This window comes from Oncorhynchus kisutch, linkage group LG9 (genome assembly GCF_002021735.2).
Source record: "Oncorhynchus kisutch isolate 150728-3 linkage group LG9, Okis_V2, whole genome shotgun sequence".
NCBI lineage: Eukaryota > Metazoa > Chordata > Actinopteri > Salmoniformes > Salmonidae > Oncorhynchus > Oncorhynchus kisutch.
Genome location: NC_034182.2, coordinates 1,759,328 through 1,778,481, shown reverse-complemented (window position 1 = coordinate 1,778,481; position 19,154 = coordinate 1,759,328). Strand labels below are relative to the sequence as shown.

Genomic DNA, 19,154 nt, shown 5'->3' with positions numbered 1-19,154 from the left:
CTGTGCCTTTAAAACAGCTTGGAAAATTCCAGAAATGTATGTCATGGTTTTAGAAGCTTCTGATAGGCTAGTTGACATCATTTGAGTCAACTGGAGGTGTACCTAGGGATGTATTTCAAGGCCTACCTTCAAACTCAGTGCCTCTTTACTTGACATCATGGGAAAATCAAATTAAATCAGCCAAGACCTCAGAAAAAAAATTGTAGACCTCCACAAGTCTGGTTCATCCTTGGAAGCAATTTCCAAACGCCTGAAGGTACCATATTCATCTGTACAAACAATAGCACGCAAGTATAAACACCATGGGACCACGCAGCCATCATACTGCTCAGGAAGGAGACGCGTTCTGTCTCCTAGAGATGAACGTACTTTGGTGCGAAAAGTGCAAATCAATCCCAGAACAACAGCAAGGGACCTTGTGAAGATGCTTGAGGAAACAGGTATAAAAGTATCTATATCCACAGTAAAACGAGTCCTATATCAACATAACCTGAAAGGCCGCTCAGTAAGGAAGAAGCCACTGCTCCAAAACTGCCATAAAAAAGCCAGACTACGGTTTGCAACTGCACATGAGGACAAAGGTCATACTTTTTGGAGAAATGTCCTTTGGTCTGATGAAACAAAAATAGAACTGCTTGGCCGCAATGACCATCATTATGTTTAGAGGAAAAAGGGGGAGGCTTGCAAGCCGAAGAACACCATCCCAACTGTGAAGCACGGGGGTGGCAGCATCATGTTGTGGTGGTGCTTTGCTGCAGGAGGGACTGGTGCACTTCACAAAATAGATGGGATCATGAGGATAGAAAATTATGTGGATATATATTGAAGCAACATCTCAAGACATCGGTCAGGAAGTTAAAGCTTGGTCGCAAATGGGTCTTCCAAATTGACAATGACACCAAGCATACTTCCAAAGTTGTGGCAAAATGGCTTAAGGACAACAAAGTTAAGGTATTGGAGTGGCCACAAACCCCTGACCTCAATCCCATAGAAAATGTGTGGGCAGAACTGAAAAGGCATGTGGAAGCAACGAGGCCTACAAACCTGACTCAGATACACCAGCTCTGTCAGGAGGAATGGCCCACAATTCACCCAACTTATTGTGGGAAGCTTGTGGAAGGCTACCCGAAACGTTTAACCCAAGTTAAACAATTTAAAGGCAATGCTACAAAATACCAATTGAGTGTATGTTAACTTCTGACCCACTGGGAATGTGATGAAAGAAATAAAAGCTGAAATAAATAATTCTCTCTACTATTATTCTGACATTTCACATTCTTAAAACAGTGGTGATCCTAACTGACCAACGACAGGGAATTTCTACTAGGATTAAATGTCATGAATTGTGAAAAACTGAGTTTAAATGAATTTGTCTAAGGTGTATGTAAACTTCCGACTTCAACTGCATGTGGCATCATTGACCTTTAAGTAGGCCATAGTCTTTCAACACAGACTTCATGGGAGCGGTTCCAGTAAGTATTTTCTCTGAACACCACGGCTTCCATCAATCACAGCTTTACCCAAGCGACGACATACAGTACAGTATAGCTATCCACATGGAGATCCAAGTTCACTCAACTGGCCATCTTGCATTGTTATCTTGTAATGTTGAATCAAAATCAGCTCCTGACATGATGTTTGTTTCTCTGTGTATTGCAGATCATTTTACCGCCAATTTAGAGCCCAACGGACTTTCAGGTTGAGCAGAAAAAACCCTGCAAATGGTTTCAGTTGTGAGATTGTCTATAATCTATACTTTCAGTATGACTGTCCTGCAGGATTCTATAGACTGCAGCTCAGTAGAAGTGTACCATCTGGAAGCCTCTGAGGCAGTGGAAGGCTTTTGCGTCCAGGTGGCCCAGGTCTATGAGGTTGTGCTCCAGCTGTACCAGCACCAGGCTGCTGAGGCCGGGGTCTGAACCCCCCCAGCAGAAGGCGTCGCGGGGCACTGAGTGGATCTTGTTGTGTGTGAGTGCCACTGAGTGTAGCCCCCGGGGCAGCTGCCTGGGCACCTGGCTCAGGGCGTTGTGACACAGGTCCAGCTGGTGCAGGACGGGCAGCGCCCTGAAGGCCCCCGAGGCCACCCTGGCTATCTTGTTCCTGGCCAGGCCCAGGTGCTCCAGGTGGGGGAGGTGGAGGAAAGAGGCTTTGCCCACGGAGGAGATGAGGTTGCCCTCCAGGTTCAGGGTTTTGAGGGAAGAGGGGAGGTGGCGGGGTACCTTCTTGAGCTGGTTGCCCTCTAAGTTGAGGCTCTCCAGGTGGGTGGCGTTGACGAGGGACTCCCTGAGAAGGCCATGGTTGGTTAGCCGGTTAGCACTCAGATCCAGAATCACCAGCTCCGAGGTACCCACGAAGGCCTCCCCTGGAAACTGCTGTATAAGGTTGCCACGGAGGTACAACTCCCTGATAGATAGAGGTAAGCCCAGAGGCACCGAGGCCAGCCGGTTGCGGTCCAGGCTGAGGGTGCGCAGGCTGCCCAGAGGTGAGAGCACACTGCCGGGGAGAGTATCATTCCCATTCCCCAGGCTGTTGTTGCTCAGGCTGAGGACCAGCAGGCCGGGGCAGTTGGCCCAGGCTCCCTCCGACATCACATTAAGCCAGTTGTTATCCAGACGCAGCTCTTCCAGGGAGGCGGGCAGGTCTGTGGGCACGCTCTCCAGTAGGTTCCGGTCCAGGTAGAGCCGCCTCAGGGCCGGGATGCCCTCGAAGGCCCCCTCGATGGAGCCGTCTGTCAGCCGGTTGTTGCTGAGCACCAGGAACTCCATGGACAGGTACTCATTGAGCAGGTCCAGCTGAATGCTGTCGATGCGGTTGTTCATCAGGAGGACGTAGCGGGAGTTATAAGGGATGCCGTACGGAACCTTCACCAGCCCCTTGTCGGAACACTGGACCACACTGGGAAAGGGGACAATAGAAAACATTGGAGTAAGTCACAAACATTACTGTACAACATGGTTTGGGTGATTAAATAAGACTGTGACAATATGGAAATAGCATAATGATAAAATATAATTAATTACAAATGGGCAATAGTTAGCCAGATTTAGTCCGAGAACATCTCACCGTCCATAGCAGGCACACTCCGGGGGACAGTAGCTGTCTTTGAAGTAGGGGAAGTATGCCGGATTTGTGCCCTCCTTCTTCTCCTGTTTTGTCTCTTTGGTTTTGTTGTCCTTTTTCAGAGGTTTACCTTTCCTCTCATTTATTTTGTCTTTCTTTTGATGTTTCCCTGTCTTTGTCTTGATACTCTTGGTGGTCTGTGTCAGCTTCATTGTGTGTTTTGGCACTGCTGGTTTGGCTGTAGGTTTTGTCTGTTGTGTTTTGGGTGTACGTTTTGTCTGTAGTGTTTTGGGTGTATGGTTTGTCTGTTGTGTTTGGGGTGTGGAGTTCGTCTGTACCATCACATTGTGTTTGGCTGTTGGTTTTGTCATCTCTTTTGGTTTGGCTGTAGGTTGCAGTTCCTTGGCTGTGGGTTTTGTCATCTCTTTTGGTTTGGCTGTAGGTTGCAGTTCCTTGGCTGTGGGTTTTGTCATCTCTTTTGGTTTGGCTGTAGGTTGCAGTTCCTTGGCTGTGGGTTTTGTCATCTCTTTTGGTTTGGCTGTAGGTTGCAGTTCCTTGGCTGTGGGTTTTGTCATCTCTTTTGGTTTGGCTGTAGGTTGCAGTTCCTTGGCTGTGGGTTTTGTCATCTCTTTTGGTTTGGCTGTAGGTTGCAGTTCCTTGGCTGTGGGTTTTTCCTGTTTTGGTTTGTCTGTAGACTTTAGCTGCTTGACTGTATTTTCTGTCTCTTTGAGAAAGACAATGCTGTTCCTCTCAGTCTGATTGTCGTTGACTGAAATTGGGCCAACTTTGTCCTCCATCGCCTGCGAAACAAAACTCTCCCACTCACTGAGATTTGTCTGGGAGCTGTCAGTCACACTCTGAACCATAATGAGCTCACTGTCCACCAATGAGGTGGCCTCCTCTGCCTCTGGAGCCGGGTCTTGGATATGACTGGCAGGTTGAGTGAGAGCATGAGTGGCAGACTCTGTAACTTGAGAGGGGGTAGAGGGTGTAACTGGGGGAGGGTCATGTTGAGTGGCAGGTGAAGGAGTGACATCATAAAGTGGAACAGGCATAGCTGCAGGGGGAGGGGACATGGGTTCGTTGATAGCTTGATTGACAGGTTGAGTGTCCATTACTTTTTCTACAGGAGAGGAGGAAGTGCTGGTTGGAGAGGGGAGGTCTATGTGTGTAACAACTAAGTAGTCTCTCTCGCTTTGATCTACACTGGGTTCTTTAACTTCCCCAACTCTCAGGTTTTCCTCTAGTTTCTCCTCTCCTCCATATGCTCTCTGTTCCTTACCACCTCTCTCCTCATCATCTGATCTAATCCCTTCTTCATGTCTCCCCTCTCCATTATCTCTTCTCTCCTCCTCCTCTTCATGTTCCTCATCAGCTTCTATCTCCCAATTTTCAAATCTCTTCTTCTCTCTGTAATCAAGCCCTCCAACCAGCGTTCTTTCTTCCTCCATCCCTCGCTCTTCCTCATGGCCCTCCTGCTCTGCTGCCCCCTTCTTCTCCTCTATTCTCCACTTCTCAGATTCAGTCTCTGGAGTTAGTCCTTCCTCGATCCTCCCCTCTTCCTCCCTCTTCTCTTCAGGGTGGGTTGCAGTGAGTTCTTCACCCTCCTCTTCGTCTGATGTTGTGGTCTCCCTCAGTCTTTCAGGTCTCCAGTCTGACCAGGGATCTGTTTCTCTGACCGAGTCTTCTATGAGGATCATTTCCACTCCTAGCCACACACAGCAGTATCTTAGTATTGACACTCAAGATTAGGCATCGCTACAAAATGACAGACAAAGTGGGCCATATTGACAGAGATTTTACGAAGTTTGCAGTTGTTATTTTCATATAAGAATTGAAGTATAATAAAATAAAACCACTTCTTACAGTACTTTAAATTAATTACCAAAATTTGGCAAATGGCTCCGGTTCGTTTCAAACCTGTGACTAGGTTGCCTGAATAAGTCTGGGATATGTTAACAGACTTGGTTCGTTCGAAAAAAAACATTATTTCTATGCAGTGTGGAAACATCTGAATTCAAGTGTACTTAGGTTCCTTTGCTGCACACATACATACATATGATGCATTTTCCAAACTGATCAGACAATTAGGAGAATCAGAAAATCAATTAGAAATTAGAAATTGTTGAATTCGTTTTTCAAGTTTGGGAATGTAAAATCAGTGTGTAGATCCTGTGGATGATGAAAGTTGATAGGCACTTACTGGGCTGAAGTACAAATGATTGAAGAGGAACTATCAGGAGCCAGAGTAGCAGAGTGAGTTCTTCCATGGTCTTCTATCTAAAATAACCTTAGTCCAACAACCTAAGAGACAGTATCACAACAACAGTTTCTAATTGAGTCTCTTCCTATTTCCTTATCAAAAGCAAAAAAAATACAATCTGAAATTAACTTCATAGATCTTCCCACTAGCACGAGTGAGTTTTCAAAAATGATTTTCATGGTCCTAATCTTTTCTGTCTAGAATGCATTGCAAGAGCAAACGGTAACTACTATAGATGAGGTAGGTGTCCTCTAAATATCCAACATAGATCTAGAGTAATAGAGCAGATAGTGTCTGAAGTTCTATCTATTAGATGTATGGGTGTCAGTCTTGCTTACCTGCTGTGCCCTTAGACGTCAGAGCCAATATCATGCATCTGTGTGTTGTCCAGTGGGAGTCATACCAAACTCTCTCAATGCAAGGAGCAACGCTGCTGAACCAAGTAGTCCTCTAGGAATGAGGACCCCCAAATAGTATGACACACACACGCACACACACACACACACACACACACACACACACACACACACACACACACACACACACACACACACACACACACACACACACACACACATACACACACACACACACACACACACACACACACACACACACACACACACCGACTAAACTGGGGGCTAACGGGTGACTTTAATGACCTATTTTAGAGTCCCCTCTCTGTGGGGAGTTTTCACACACACACTCCGGGCCGGAAGCTGGCGGCGGGTATTGACTCGGAATACTCATATCTCAAAGGGAATTTTCACACCGACCCTCCAGGATAGTGGAATCTGGGAAGATCAATAGCAGGAAAGGTTAAAAAAAAAAAGCGGGAGATGAGGGGGTCAATGTATGGATGGGAGGTCAAAGGGGAGAGGTGGTTTTAGGGGGATTCTGTTTGCCCTTGTTCCAGAGGGGCATTAGCAGCCCGGCGGGTGACACCGTGGTGGCAAGTGGTTCCGGGTGAATTGCCTGACCTTTGACCCATAGCGGTTGCATTGATAGTGCATTGGGTTAGGGGAGAGGGGGGTAGGTTGAGCCATTTTTTAAATGTAACTAGGTAGTCAGTTAGGAACAAATTCTTATTTACAATGACGGCCTACACCGGCCATAGCTGGACGACGCTGGGCCAATTGTGCGCCTGTCACGCTCTGGCCATAGAGGCTTTTTATTCTCTATTTTGGTTAGGCCAGGGTGTGACTAGGGTGGGCGTTCTATCTTCTTTTTTCTATGTCTTTGTATTTCTTTGTTTTTGGCCGGGTATGGTTCTCAATCAGGGACAGCTGTCTGTCGTTGTCTCTGATTGAGAACCATACTTAGGTAGCTCTTGCCCACATGGGTTTTGTGGGTAGTTATTTTCTGTTTAGTGTGTTTTGCACCTGACGGAGCTGTTTCGGTTGTTTCTTTTGTTCCTTGTTGTATTTAATGTTCCGTTTATTAAAATAATGATGAACACCTACCACGCTGCATCTTGATCCTCACCTTCTTCCACCAACGAGAATCGTTACAACGCCCCCCTATGTCAAGGGAAATAGTATTCTTTCTACAAAGATACAGATATCTACATATATTTCAGGATGATGTGTTTCCATGGAAATAATCAGAATTCATGTAAAAATAACAGTTTTGAAAACATAGCTTGTCCAACAAGTGGTCTCTTGGCACAACTTACCCTGGATATAAAGTAAGTTGAGCATAGGGACGGGGTAAGTTGAGCAGCCTTGGGGTAAGTGGGTGATGGTGTCCTGTGACAGTGGGTGATAGTTGAATTCATGGAATGGGGTTGTGGTATATTGTCGATCTTAAATGCCTACATTCAGATGTAGATCTTTCTCTTCAATATCACTTACCCTTCCATTTCTTGATCAGTTGTCTGAGACAGAGACGTTCTTTCGATGTACCAATTTGTAGGCAAGTTCTATGCATTCGAGGCTACTTAGCCCATGAAACTGGTCCGTGAGATGTTTGATATGTTTATCAAGCTCAGACTCCATGTCAATCAGATAAGACCTTGTGTGTCTCTGTTAATCTATCATAGCCTCTCTTTATACAGCTCAGACTCCATGTCGTCAGATAAGACCTTGTGTGGCTCTGCTACTCTATCATAGCCTCTCTTTATACAGCTCAGACTCCATGTCAATCAGATAAGACCTTGTGTGTCTCTGTTAATCTATCATAGCCTCTCTTTATACAGCTCAGACTCCATGTCGTCAGATAAGATCTTGTGTGTCTCTGTTAATCTATCATAGCCTCTCTTTATACAGCTCAGACTCCATGTCGTCAGATAAGACCTTGTGTGTCTCTGTTAATCTATCATAGCCTCTCTTTATACAGCTCAGACTCCATGTCGTCAGATAAGACCTTGTGTGGCTCTGCTACTCTATCATAGCCTCTCTTTATACAGCTCAGACTCCATGTCGTCAGATAAGACCTTGTGTGGCTCTGCTACTCTATCATAGCCTCTCTTTATACAGCTCAGACTCCATGTCGTCAGATAAGACCTTGTGTGTCTCTGTTAATCTATCATAGCCTCTCTTTATACAGCTCAGACTCCATGTCGTCAGATAAGACCTTGTGTGGCTCTGCTACTCTATCATAGCCTCTCTTTATACAGCTCAGACTCCATGTCGTCAGATAAGACCTTGTGTGTCTCTGTTAATCTATCATAGCCTCTCTTTATACAGCTCAGACTCCATGTCGTCAGATAAGACCTTGTGTGGCTCTGCTACTCTATCATAGCCTCTCTTTATACAGCTCAGACTCCATGTCGTCAGATAAGACCTTGTGTGGCTCTGCTACTCTATCATAGCCTCTCTTTATACAGCTCAGACTCCATGTCGTCAGATAAGACCTTGTGTGGCTCTGCTACTCTATCATAGCCTCTCTTTATACAGCTCAGACTCCATGTCGTCAGATAAGACCTTGTGTGGCTCTGCTACTCTATCATAGCCTCTCTTTATACAGCTCAGACTCCATGTCGTCAGATAAGACCTTGTGTGGCTCTGCTACTCTATCATAGCCTCTCTTTATACAGGTTCATGTTTTTCTTTTTTGTCAATGTACCTCTTCAGTGTAATTCAGTCTATTTTTCATCTCTTGCTGCTGCTCAAATGGTCTTCTTCCCTTACTGTCACTTCCTTGTCTGCTCTCTCAAGAACCTCGGGGGGGGGGTAGTAGACCCCTGCTTGTTTAACGTTTGTTTACACAGGGCATGATGTCTGCTCTGTAACAAGAAAAATGCACTCAAGTTCACATGCATAACACATTGCATACTGGGCATAAAACTGACTAAATGTAATCATTATTTATATGGGATATGGTGGCTGTTGGCTCAACTTACCCCATGGCCGTTGGCTCAACTTACCCCATGGCCGTTGGCTCAACTTACCCCATGGCCGTTGGCTCAACTTACCCCATGGCCGTTGGCTCAACTTACCCCATGGCCGTTGGCTTAACTTACCCCATGGCCGTTGGCTCAACTTACTCCAAGGCAAACATTTAGACTACATTAGCCCACACAGCTACAAGGGTGCAATTTTATGCTAGGTTTAAGACATCATATTGCAGCTTACTGAGACCCTAAGTGATGTACAAAACCATCTTAAAAAGATCTACTTTGGTTTAGATACAAGCATTATGAAACCCATAACACAGGGATCATCAGCTAGATTCAGCCGTGGGGATATGTATTATTGAGTGCATGGTCGGTGGGCCGGAACGTAATTATAAATCATTTGCAGACTGCAAATTGACTGCAAGAAACCCAAACAGATATAATGTTTGACTAAAACATAATCATTTCAAACCTTGCTAACATTTGCATACGACCACGTCTGTTTATTGTGCATGGGAATAGTTCGGTACAGATTTCTTACATTAAATTCACTTGGATCGACTTCCTTGAGGGGAAAACATTTTTGTGCTCAGAACTTGGGGTGCCAAATAAAACCACAGCCATTTTGGGAACCCTGCTATAACACAATCAATTAATTAGACTTTGTGAAAAACAGTTTTTGGCGCTAACTTGCTTAACACTTTTCTATGTGGTTTCTTCCTTCACTGACTCCATGAAATGTATTTTATTTATTTGACCTTTATTTATCCAGGTAGGCTAGTGGAGAACACCTTTATTTAACCAGGTAGGCTAGTGGAGAACACCTTTATTTAACCAGGTAGGCTAGTGGAGAACACCTTTATTTAACCAGGTAGGCTAGTGGAGAACACCTTTATTTAACCAGGTAGGCTAGTGGAGAACAAGCAATTCGACACATACAACAACACAGAGTTACACATGGAATAAACAGAACATACAGTAGAACAAATAAAACATGTCTATATACAGTGAGTGCAAATGAGGTAAGATAAGGGAGTTAAGGCAATAAATAGGCCATGGTGGTGAAGTAATTACAATATAGCAATTAAACACTGGAATGGTAGATGTGCAGAAGAAGAATGTGCAGGTAGAGATACTGGGGTGCAAAGGATCAAGAGAAATAAATAAATACTGTATGGGGATGAGGTAGGTAGATAGATGGGCTGTTTACAGATGGGCTATGTACAGGTGTAGTGATCTGTGAGCTGCCCTGACAGCTGGTGCTTAGTGAGGGAGATGTGAGTCTCCATCTTCAGTGATTTTTGCAATTCGTTCCAGTCATTGGCAGCAGAGAACTGGAAGGAAAGACGACCAAAGGAGGAATTGGCTTTGGGGGTGACCAGTGAAATATACTTGCTGGAGCGTGTGCTACGAGTGGGTGCTGCTATGGTGACCAGTGAGCTGAGATGAGGTGAGGCTTTACCTAGCAGAGACTTGTAGATAACCTGTAGCCAGTGGGTTTGGTGACGAGTATGAAGCGAGGGCCAGCCAACGAGAGCGTACAGGTCGCAGTGGTGGGTAGTGTATGGGGCTTTGGTGACAAAAATGGATGGCACTGTGATAGACTGCATCCAATTTGTTGAGTAGAGTGTTGGAGGCTATTTTATAGATGACATCGCCAAAGTCGAGGATCGGTAGGATGGTCAGTTCGGTAGGATGGTCAGTTTTACGACGGTATGTTTGGCAGCATGAGTGAAGGATGCTTTGTTGCGAAATAGGAAGCTGATTTTAGATTTAATTTTGGATTGGAGATGCTTAATGTGAGTCTGGAAGGAGAGTGTACAGTCTAACCAGACACCTAGGTATTTGTAGTTGTCCACGTATTCTAAGTCAGAGCTGTCCAGAGTAGTGATGCTGGACGGGCGGGCAGGTGTGGGCAGCGATCGATTGAATAGCATGCATTTAGTTTTACTTGCATTTAAAAGCAGTTGGAGGCCACGGAAGGAGAGTTGTATGGCATTGAAGCTCATCTGCAGGTTAGTTAACACAGTGTCCAAAGAAGAACCAGAGGTATACAGAATGGTGTCGTCTGCGTGGATCAGAGAATCAGTGGATCAGAGAATCACCAGCAGCAAGAGCAACATCATTGATGTATACAGAGAAGAGAGTCGGCCCGAGAATTGAACCCTGTGGCACCCCCATAGAGACTGTCAGAGGTCCGGACAACAGGCCTTCCAATTTGACACACTGAACTCTATCATAGAAGTAGTTGGTAAACCAGGCGAGGCAATCATTTGAGAAAATTATGAACTTTTTGGTCACATGATTCATTTTGTTTTTGGTTTCCTAGAAAAAAGGGGTTGCTCAACTTACCCTTTGGATCAACTTACCCCACTATCCCCCTTTGTTCCAGAATATTCAGACTTCAAAGTAGGGCCTACCCTGGTCTCCATACATTGGTTAGTGTTTTAAGTTTGATGTCTGGCCAACATGTATACTCTATCTTCCTTTAAAACCTACATTTGGACCACATGTTTTCAGCAAAATAGATAATTCTCATTAAATGTACATCTCATGTTGTGTGGCATTCAAAACATCTAATGTCTTGAGAAAACAGGATTTATCCGATGTCTATATTTTTCTGTTTGGAAAAGAACAGCTGTACGGTAGTCAAAAAACAGGAAGTAAAATAGACATTCTGCTGGGTCGTATTCATTGGGGCACACGGAAGAAAAACGTTTTTGCTACTGACAATGAAAACAGCTTCTTATTGCAGTGTTCCACTCCTCTCTTTTAGCCACTCATTATTCTCGGCGTTCGTAACCTTGGTGTTTCTCATCTATCATCTACAGTGTAATAAACGGAGCCAAACATTCCCGAAGGATTTATCGGAATAGTTTGTTTTCAACACGATATGGGTTGGGAATGGTTTATGAACATTGAGCAATTTCACAATTTAGTCCAGTATAACTTGTGTACAGATTTGTGATCGTACAGCACAAACAATGGCCTGTTGTTTACAAGTAGCAGAGCTGGGGATGGTTAGAAACACACATTCATGCACATACATAGACGTGCGCACACACACACACACACACACACACACATACACTAGTTACAGCATTACATCACTACCTAGTGAGTGAGAGTTAATAAACTGCTTTCTAGTCCGATCACTTGTCTGATCGCCTTAGTATCACGCAGTAAAGTGAAGAGAATCCTGTTAATTCACTGTTTAGGAGTTATTGTAAGACCCTGGGGACCAGTGGCCTGTCCTTGCATTACTGACGTGCTCCTTCAGAGAGACAAATAAAACCCAGCCGTCACCGTCTAACTAGAGAATTACAATACCCACTGTCCCAATGAATAACACAGAGACACAGTAACAGAGACTGATAGATACACAAAACAGTATTATATGAAGGATTCGATTGAGGGAGGGAAAATGGCATGCTGGGATATGGACTGTATAGACAGTGTATAAGGTCACCTGGACTACCTGGCCTGATGACTCCTTGCTGTTCACCTGGTCGTGCTGCTGCTCCAGTTTCAAATGTTCTGCCTGCGGCTATGGAACCCTGACCTGTTCACCAGACGTGCTACCTGTCCCAGACCTGCTCTTTTCAACTCTCTAGAGACCGCAAGAGTGGTAGAGATACTCTGAATGATCGGCTATGAAAAGCCAACTGACATTAACTCCTGAGGTGCTGACCTGTTGCACCCTCGACAACCACTGTGATTATTATTATTTGACCCTGTTGGTCATCTATGAACATTTGAACATCTTGGCCATGTTCTGTTATAATCTCCACCCAGAAGAGGACTTGTCACTCCTCATAGCCAAATCAAATTGTATTGGTGACATACACATTGTTAGCAGATGTTAATGCGAATGTAGCGAAATGCTTCTAGTTCCGACTGTGCAGTAATATCTAACAAGTAATCTAACAATTTCACAACAACTATCTTATACACACAAGTGTAAAGAAATCAATAAGAATATGTACATATAAATATATGAATGACAAATGCCGGTTTGCCTGAGGCTGATGCCGTGCAGTTGTTTGTACACATGCATATACACACACTCTCATTCAAATAAACACATACAAGAACACACACATACATGTAATAGTGCCAGACATTCACACAAACATAAAGTAGGCATTGCTGTTATGATTCCAGTTGTCCTTGATGTCCTTTGTTTTAAATGGATTCTTTTTTGTATAATTTTTTGCTGTTTTCTTCTGTCTTTTCCTTTTTTCTCTTTAGTTCATTCTCTTGGTTGTGGGGGGGGGGGGAATGGAATTGATTGTATTTTTTTCTTATTTTTTTCGGGGGGGTACTGTGGGAGGGGTCTCGAATGGTTGAGGGACAGCTAGTGGGGAACTGTGGGGGGTTCTTGGAGGGTTCGGGTTTCACAAGATTGTGCTCATGAAAAAGGAATTGACATATATTTTATATTACTATCATGCACATGCACCCTCACACAAGGATGGCTCTGTTGCGGAAACACTGATACATGTTTGATAGTTTCTTGATGCTGTATTGTTTGTCCTCCATGTTGTAATACTTTAATGTTACCCCTTCCTTGTGTATTTGGTAAGAAATTGTTATAAAAAATAAATAAAAAAATATATGGATGATGAATACATGGATGGCCGTGCTGCATCGGAAAGATGCAGTAGATGGTATAGAGTACAGTATATACATATGAGTTGAGTAATGTAGGGTATGTAAACATTATATAAAGTGGCATTGTTTAAAGTTACTAGTGATACATTTATTACATCCTATTTTTTATTATTTAAAGTGGCTAGAGATTTGAGTCAGTATGTTGGCAGCAGCCACTCAATGTTAGTGATGGCTGTTTAACAGTCTGGTGGCCTTGAGATAGAAGCTGTTTTCAGTCTCTCGGTCCCTGCTTTGCTGCACCTGTACTAACCTCGCCTTCTGGATGATAGCGGGGTGAACAGGCAGTGGCTCGGGTGGTTGTTGTCCTTGATGATCTTTTTGGCCTTCCTTAGACAGCGAGGGGGTGGTGTAGGTGTCCTGGAGGGCAGGTAGTTTGCCCCCGGTGATGCGTTGTGCAGACCTCACTACCCTCTGGAGAGCCTTACGGTTGTGGGCGGAGCAGTTGCCGTACCAGGTGGTGATACAGCCCGATAGGATGCTCTTGATTGTGCATCTGTAAAAGTTTGTGAGTGTTTTATGTGACAAGCCGAATTTCTTCAGCCTGCTGAGGTTGAAGAGGCGCTGTTGCGCCTTCTTCACCACACTGTCTGTGTGGCTGGACCATTTCAGTTTGTCTGTGATGTGTACGCTGACCAACTTTAAACTTTCCACCTTCTCCACTGCTGCCCCGTCGATGTGGATAGGGGGTTTTGTTGACGTTGTTTTGTTGACGTTGAGTGTGGGGTTATTTTCCTGACACCACACTCCGAGGGCCCTCGCCTCCTCCCTGTAGGCTGTCTCGTCGTTGTTGGTAATCAAGCCTACCACTGTGGTGTCGCAAACTTGATGATTGAGTTGGAGGCGTGCATGGCCACGCAGTCATGGGTGAACAGGGAGTACAGCAGAGAGCTCAGAACACACCCTTGTGGGGCCCCAGTGTTGATGATCAGAGTGGAGATGTCGTTTCCTACCCTCACCACCTGGGGGCGGCCCATAAGAAAGTCCAGGACCCAGTTGCACAGGGCGGGGTCTTGACCCAGTTACATCATGTACATCTCCAGTGATAACTGTGACAGTCTGAGTTACATCATGTGCGTCTCCCGTTAGGATTAAGACCTCAATATAGACCAGGGCTGTTCAACCCTGGTCCTGGAGGGCCAAAACACTTGTTTTTTGTTTCTACCTGGTAGTTAATTGCACTCACCTGGTGTCCCAGGTCTGAATTAGTCCCTGATTGGAAGGAGAGGATGAAAACCAGAAGTTTGACAGCCCTGATATATAAATTCAAATGAATTTATTGGTGCCATCTGGTGGTCAAGGTACACATTTGACCTTTGACCTCTTGGGTTACAATAATAGACCGATGATCACGTGGGAATGGAATATGACAATGAAAAAGAGCCCAAACAAAATGTATTTACATTTTCACTGAAGATAGAAAATTATCAATGAATCAGACACAGCATTTCATGCGGAAAAAACAAGGCCTTATCCACAGCTGTGCATGTAGAAAAAAAACACGTGGGGGCGCTAAAGGACCACAAACGAGACCACAGGTTGCCTTGATAACAGTCTGTATTGCATAATATTACATAAGCATACAGATCACTGCTGAGTTTTAATAATTGTTTACCACATGTCCTGAAAGATGAAACCGAGGAATACATTAAAATATGAATAACTAATTACACCATCTGGAACCAAATCATAACTGAGCTGTTTGAAATACTGTGTGTGTATGTGCATGAGTATGTGTGTGCGTAACAGAGAATGCCGTCTGTCGTTGGCACTTTTGGCTGTACTCCTTGTTTCCCCGCGGTGGTGACGTAATGTCGCGGACCTGTGAGGGTGAGTTGTAGATGAGTAAAAAGTGACCGAGTGGTGGAGGATGAGAGACCTGTGAGGGTGAGTGGTAGATGAGTAAAAAGTGACCGAGTGATGGAGGATGAGAGACCTGTGAGGGTGAGTGGTAGATGAGTAAAAAGTGACCGAGTGGTGGAGGATGAGAGACCTGTGAGGGTGAGTGGTAGATGAGTAAAAAGTGACCGAGTGGTGGAGGATGAGAGACCTGTGAGGGTGAGTGGTAGATGAGTAAAAAGTGACCGAATGGTGGAGGATGAGAGACCTGTGAGGGTGAGTGGTAGATGAGAAAAAAGTGACCGAGTGGTGGAGGATGAGAGACCTGTGAGGGTGAGTGGTAGATGAGTAAAAAGAGACAAAGTGGTGGAGGAGGAGAGACCTGTGAGGGTGAGTGGTAGATGAGTAAAAAGTGACTGAGTGGTGGAGGATGAGAGACCTGTGAGTGGTAGATGAGTAAAAAAGTGACAGAGTGGTGGAGGAGGAGAGACCTGTGAGGGTGAGTTGTAGATGAGTAAAAAGTGACAGAGTGGTGGAGGAGAAGAGACCTGTGAGGGTGAGTGGTAGATGAGTAAAAAGTGAGAGTGGTGGAGGAGGAGAGACCTGTGAGGGTGAGTGGTAGATGAGTAAAAAAGTGACAGAGTGGTGGAGGAGGAGAGACAGTAGGACACAGCACGGTGTCTAAGAGGACACCTGTTTATTATCATGAGGAAAAGTTACAATAAACAGCTCTGTGTGTGTGTGTGTTTATTAACTCAAGGTTAGATGTTTCACACACACAAATCCATCTACATCGTAGCTGAACAGATCAGCTGTCATGAGTCTGAACACTGAGAGCGTCTCTCTTGTTCTTATGATTTGACTGTCTGTCCCACTCCCACATCTGTCCTAGTCTTCCCCACAGTCCTGCTATTGTTCCCCAGTATGCCCAGTTGCCTTGGCAGATGGCCACTAGTCATGCCAGTTGTCCGGTCTCTCACCCACGTCCCAAAGACCTCTTCAGTGGATCTGTGAGATGTGATATCTCTGGTGAGACTTCTTCAGTGGATCTCTGTGAGATGTGATATCTCTGGTGAGACTTCAGTGGATCTCTGTGAGATGTGATATCTCTGGTGAGATTTCAGTGGATCTCTGTGAGATGTGATATCTCTGGTGAGACCTCTCCAGTGGATCTCTGTGAGATTTGATATCTCTGGTGAGACCTCTCCAGTGGATCTGTGAGATGTGATATCTCTGGTGAGACTTCTCCAGTGGATCTCTGTAAGATGTGATATCTCTGGTGAGACTTCAGTGGATCTCTGTGAGATGTGATATCTCTGGTGAGACTTCTCCAGTGGATCTCTGTGAGATGTGATATCTCTGGTGAGACATCTACTCCTGGAAGATATGCGTCATGTGCTTTTCACCAAGAGAGCTGGGTCGGGGTGAGGTGAGTGGCTTCGCAGAGCGGTGCAGAAATTGGAGCCCTGATCAATCAAATCAAATCAAATTTATTTATATAGCCCTTCTTACATCAGCTGATATCTCAAAGTGCTGTACAGAAACCCAGCCTAAAATCCCAAACAGCAAGCAATGCAACTGTAGAAGCACAGTGGCTAGGAAAAACTCCCTAGAAAGGCAAAAACCTAGGAAGAAACCTAGAGAGAAACCAGGCTATGAGGGGTGGCCAGTCCTCTTCTGGCTGTGCCGGGTGGAGATTATAACAGAACATGGCCAAGATGTTCAAATGTTCATAAGTTACCAGCATGGTCAAATAATAATAATCACAGTAGTTGTCGAGGGTGCAACAAGTCAGCACCTCGGGAGTAAATGTCAGTTGGCTTTTCATAGCCAATCATTGAGAGTTATCTCTACCTCTCTTGCTGTCTCTAGAGAGTTGAAAACAGCAGGTCTGGGACAGGTGCACGTCCGGTGAACAGGTCAGGCTTCCATAGCCGCAGGCAGAACAGTTGAAACTGGAGCAGCAGCACGGCCAGGTGGACTGGGGACAGCAAGGAGTCATCATGCCAGGTAGTCCTGAGGCATGGTCCTAGGGCTCAGGTCCTCCGGGAGAGAGAAAGAAAGAAAGAGAGAATTAGAGAGAGCATACTAAAATTCACATAATAAACTACTGCAGCATAAATAATGGAGGCTGAGACAGGAGGGGTCAGGAGACTCTGTGGCCCCATCCAATGATACCCCCGGACAGGGCCAAACAGGCATGATATAACCCCACCCACTTTGCCAAAGCACAGCCCCCACACCACTAGAGGGATATCTTCAACCACCAACTTACCATCCTGAGACAAAGCCGAGTATAACCCACAAAGATCTCCGTCACGGCACAACCCAAGGGGGGGTTCCAAACCCAGACAGGAAGATCACGTCAGCGACTCAAGTGACACACCCCTCCTAGGGGCGGCATGGAAGAGCACCAGTAAGCCAGTGACTCAGCCCCTGTAATAGGGTTAGAGGCAGAGAATCCCAGTGGAGAGAGGGGAACCGGCCAGGCAGAGACAGCAAGGGCGGTTCGTTGCTCCAGAGCCTTTCCGTTCACCTTCACACTCCTGGGCCAGACTACACTCAATCATATGACCTACTGAAGAGATGAGTCTTCAGTAAAGACTTAAAGGTTGAGACTGAGTCTGCGTCTCTCACATGGGTAGGCAGACCATTCCATAAAAATGGAGCTCCATAGGAGAAAGCCCTGCCTCCAGCTGTTTGCTTAGAAATGCTAGGGACAATTAGGAGGCCTGCATCTTGTGACCGTAGCGTACGTGTAGGTATTTACGGCAGGACCAAATCAGAGAGTTAGGTAGGAGCAAGCCCATGTAATGCTTTGTAGGTTAGCAGTAAAACCTTGAAATCAGCCCTTGCCTTGACAGGAAGCCAGTGTAGAGAGGCTAGCACTGGAGTAATATGATCAATTCTTTTGGTTCTAGGCAGGATTCTAGGAGTTGTACTTAGCACTAACTGAAGTTTATTTAGAGCTTTATACGGGTAGCCAGAAAGTAGAGCATTGCAGTAGTCTAACCTAGAAGTAACAGAAGCATGGATTCATTTTTCTGCATCATTTTTGGACAGAAAGTATTTTTGCAATGTTTCGTAGATGGAAAACAGCTGTCCTTGAAACATTCTTGATATGTTCGTCAAAAGAGAGATCAGGGTCCAGAGTAACGCCGAGGTCCTTCACAGTTTTATGTGAGAACCATCAAGATTACTTGTCAGATTCAACAGAAGATCAATCATTTGTGTGTGTGTGTGTGTGTGTGTGTGTGTGTGTGTGTGTGTGTGTGTGTGTGTGTGTGTGTGTGCGTGCACGTACGTGCGTGCGTGCGTGCGCATGCGTCTATGTGTCTGTGTGCCAAGTGCACATTTAGGTGTGCACTGTGCGTGGGTGCTTCGCGCAGGTAAACCCAATCAATTATGCTCTAATAGCCTCTCTCTCTCACTCTCTGTTTGTTTGTGTGTGTGTGTGTGTGTGCACATTCTTGGCTTGCAGGCAACTAAAAAGTAGACCTGGATACTAGGGCACAGTGGCCTCGGTGGTATAAATGTATTGACATCTCCATTGACAGCCCTGCCCTGGGGTTCAGGATTCATACAGTATTCACTTATTCAAACTGGAGCAAACGTCAATGTGACCTGTCCTAGGGGCAGAGAGTACAGAAGAGAAACAGTCAGAGAGAGAGAAGAAACGACAGGAGCATAGAGAGATGACTTAACTTAAAGAGAGAGAGAGACGGAGACACAGAGAGAGAAAGAGAGAGACTTGAGAGAGCGAGATCGAGACAAGGAGAGAGAGAGAGAGAGAGAGGGAGAGAGAGAGAGAGAGAGAGAGAGAGAGAGAGAGAGAGAGAGAGAGAGAGATAGAGAGGGGAGAGAGAGCGAACACTCTCGACACACCCATCTGCTCGTGGTCTGTCTGGTGGTGGAAACAGCGGCAGGGGGTCATGGGGCAAAGGTTAAAGATAGATAGACGATTGATTTACTGAGGCAGCGTCC

The 19,154-nt window shown here is 45.3% G+C and overlaps 1 protein-coding gene across 1 annotated transcript; it reads right to left on the bottom strand.

The window, feature by feature from the left end:
- Window positions 1-1,344: 1,344 nt before the first annotated feature.
- Window positions 1,345-3,927, bottom strand: LOC109887586 (extracellular matrix protein 2). Its single transcript, XM_031831443.1, has 2 exons — window positions 3,064-3,927; window positions 1,345-2,895 (listed from the first exon to the last, which is right to left on the bottom strand). Exons 1-2 carry the CDS (start codon window positions 3,924-3,926, stop codon window positions 1,797-1,799), a joined length of 1,962 nt encoding a protein of 653 aa, XP_031687303.1. The 5' UTR covers window position 3,927; the 3' UTR covers window positions 1,345-1,796.
- Between the last annotated feature and the right edge of the window lie 15,227 nt (window positions 3,928-19,154).

Excerpts from the sequence above, each read along its gene's own strand:
- LOC109887586 (XM_031831443.1), bottom strand. The coding sequence starts at position 3,926 with ATGGTTCAGAGTGTGACTGACAGCTCCCAGACAAATCTCAGTGAGTGG. Across the intron at positions 2,896-3,063 it reads GAGTGTGCCTGCTATGGACG|TGTGGTCCAGTGTTCCGACA; the intron begins GTGAGATGTTCT and ends CCCCTTTCCCAG.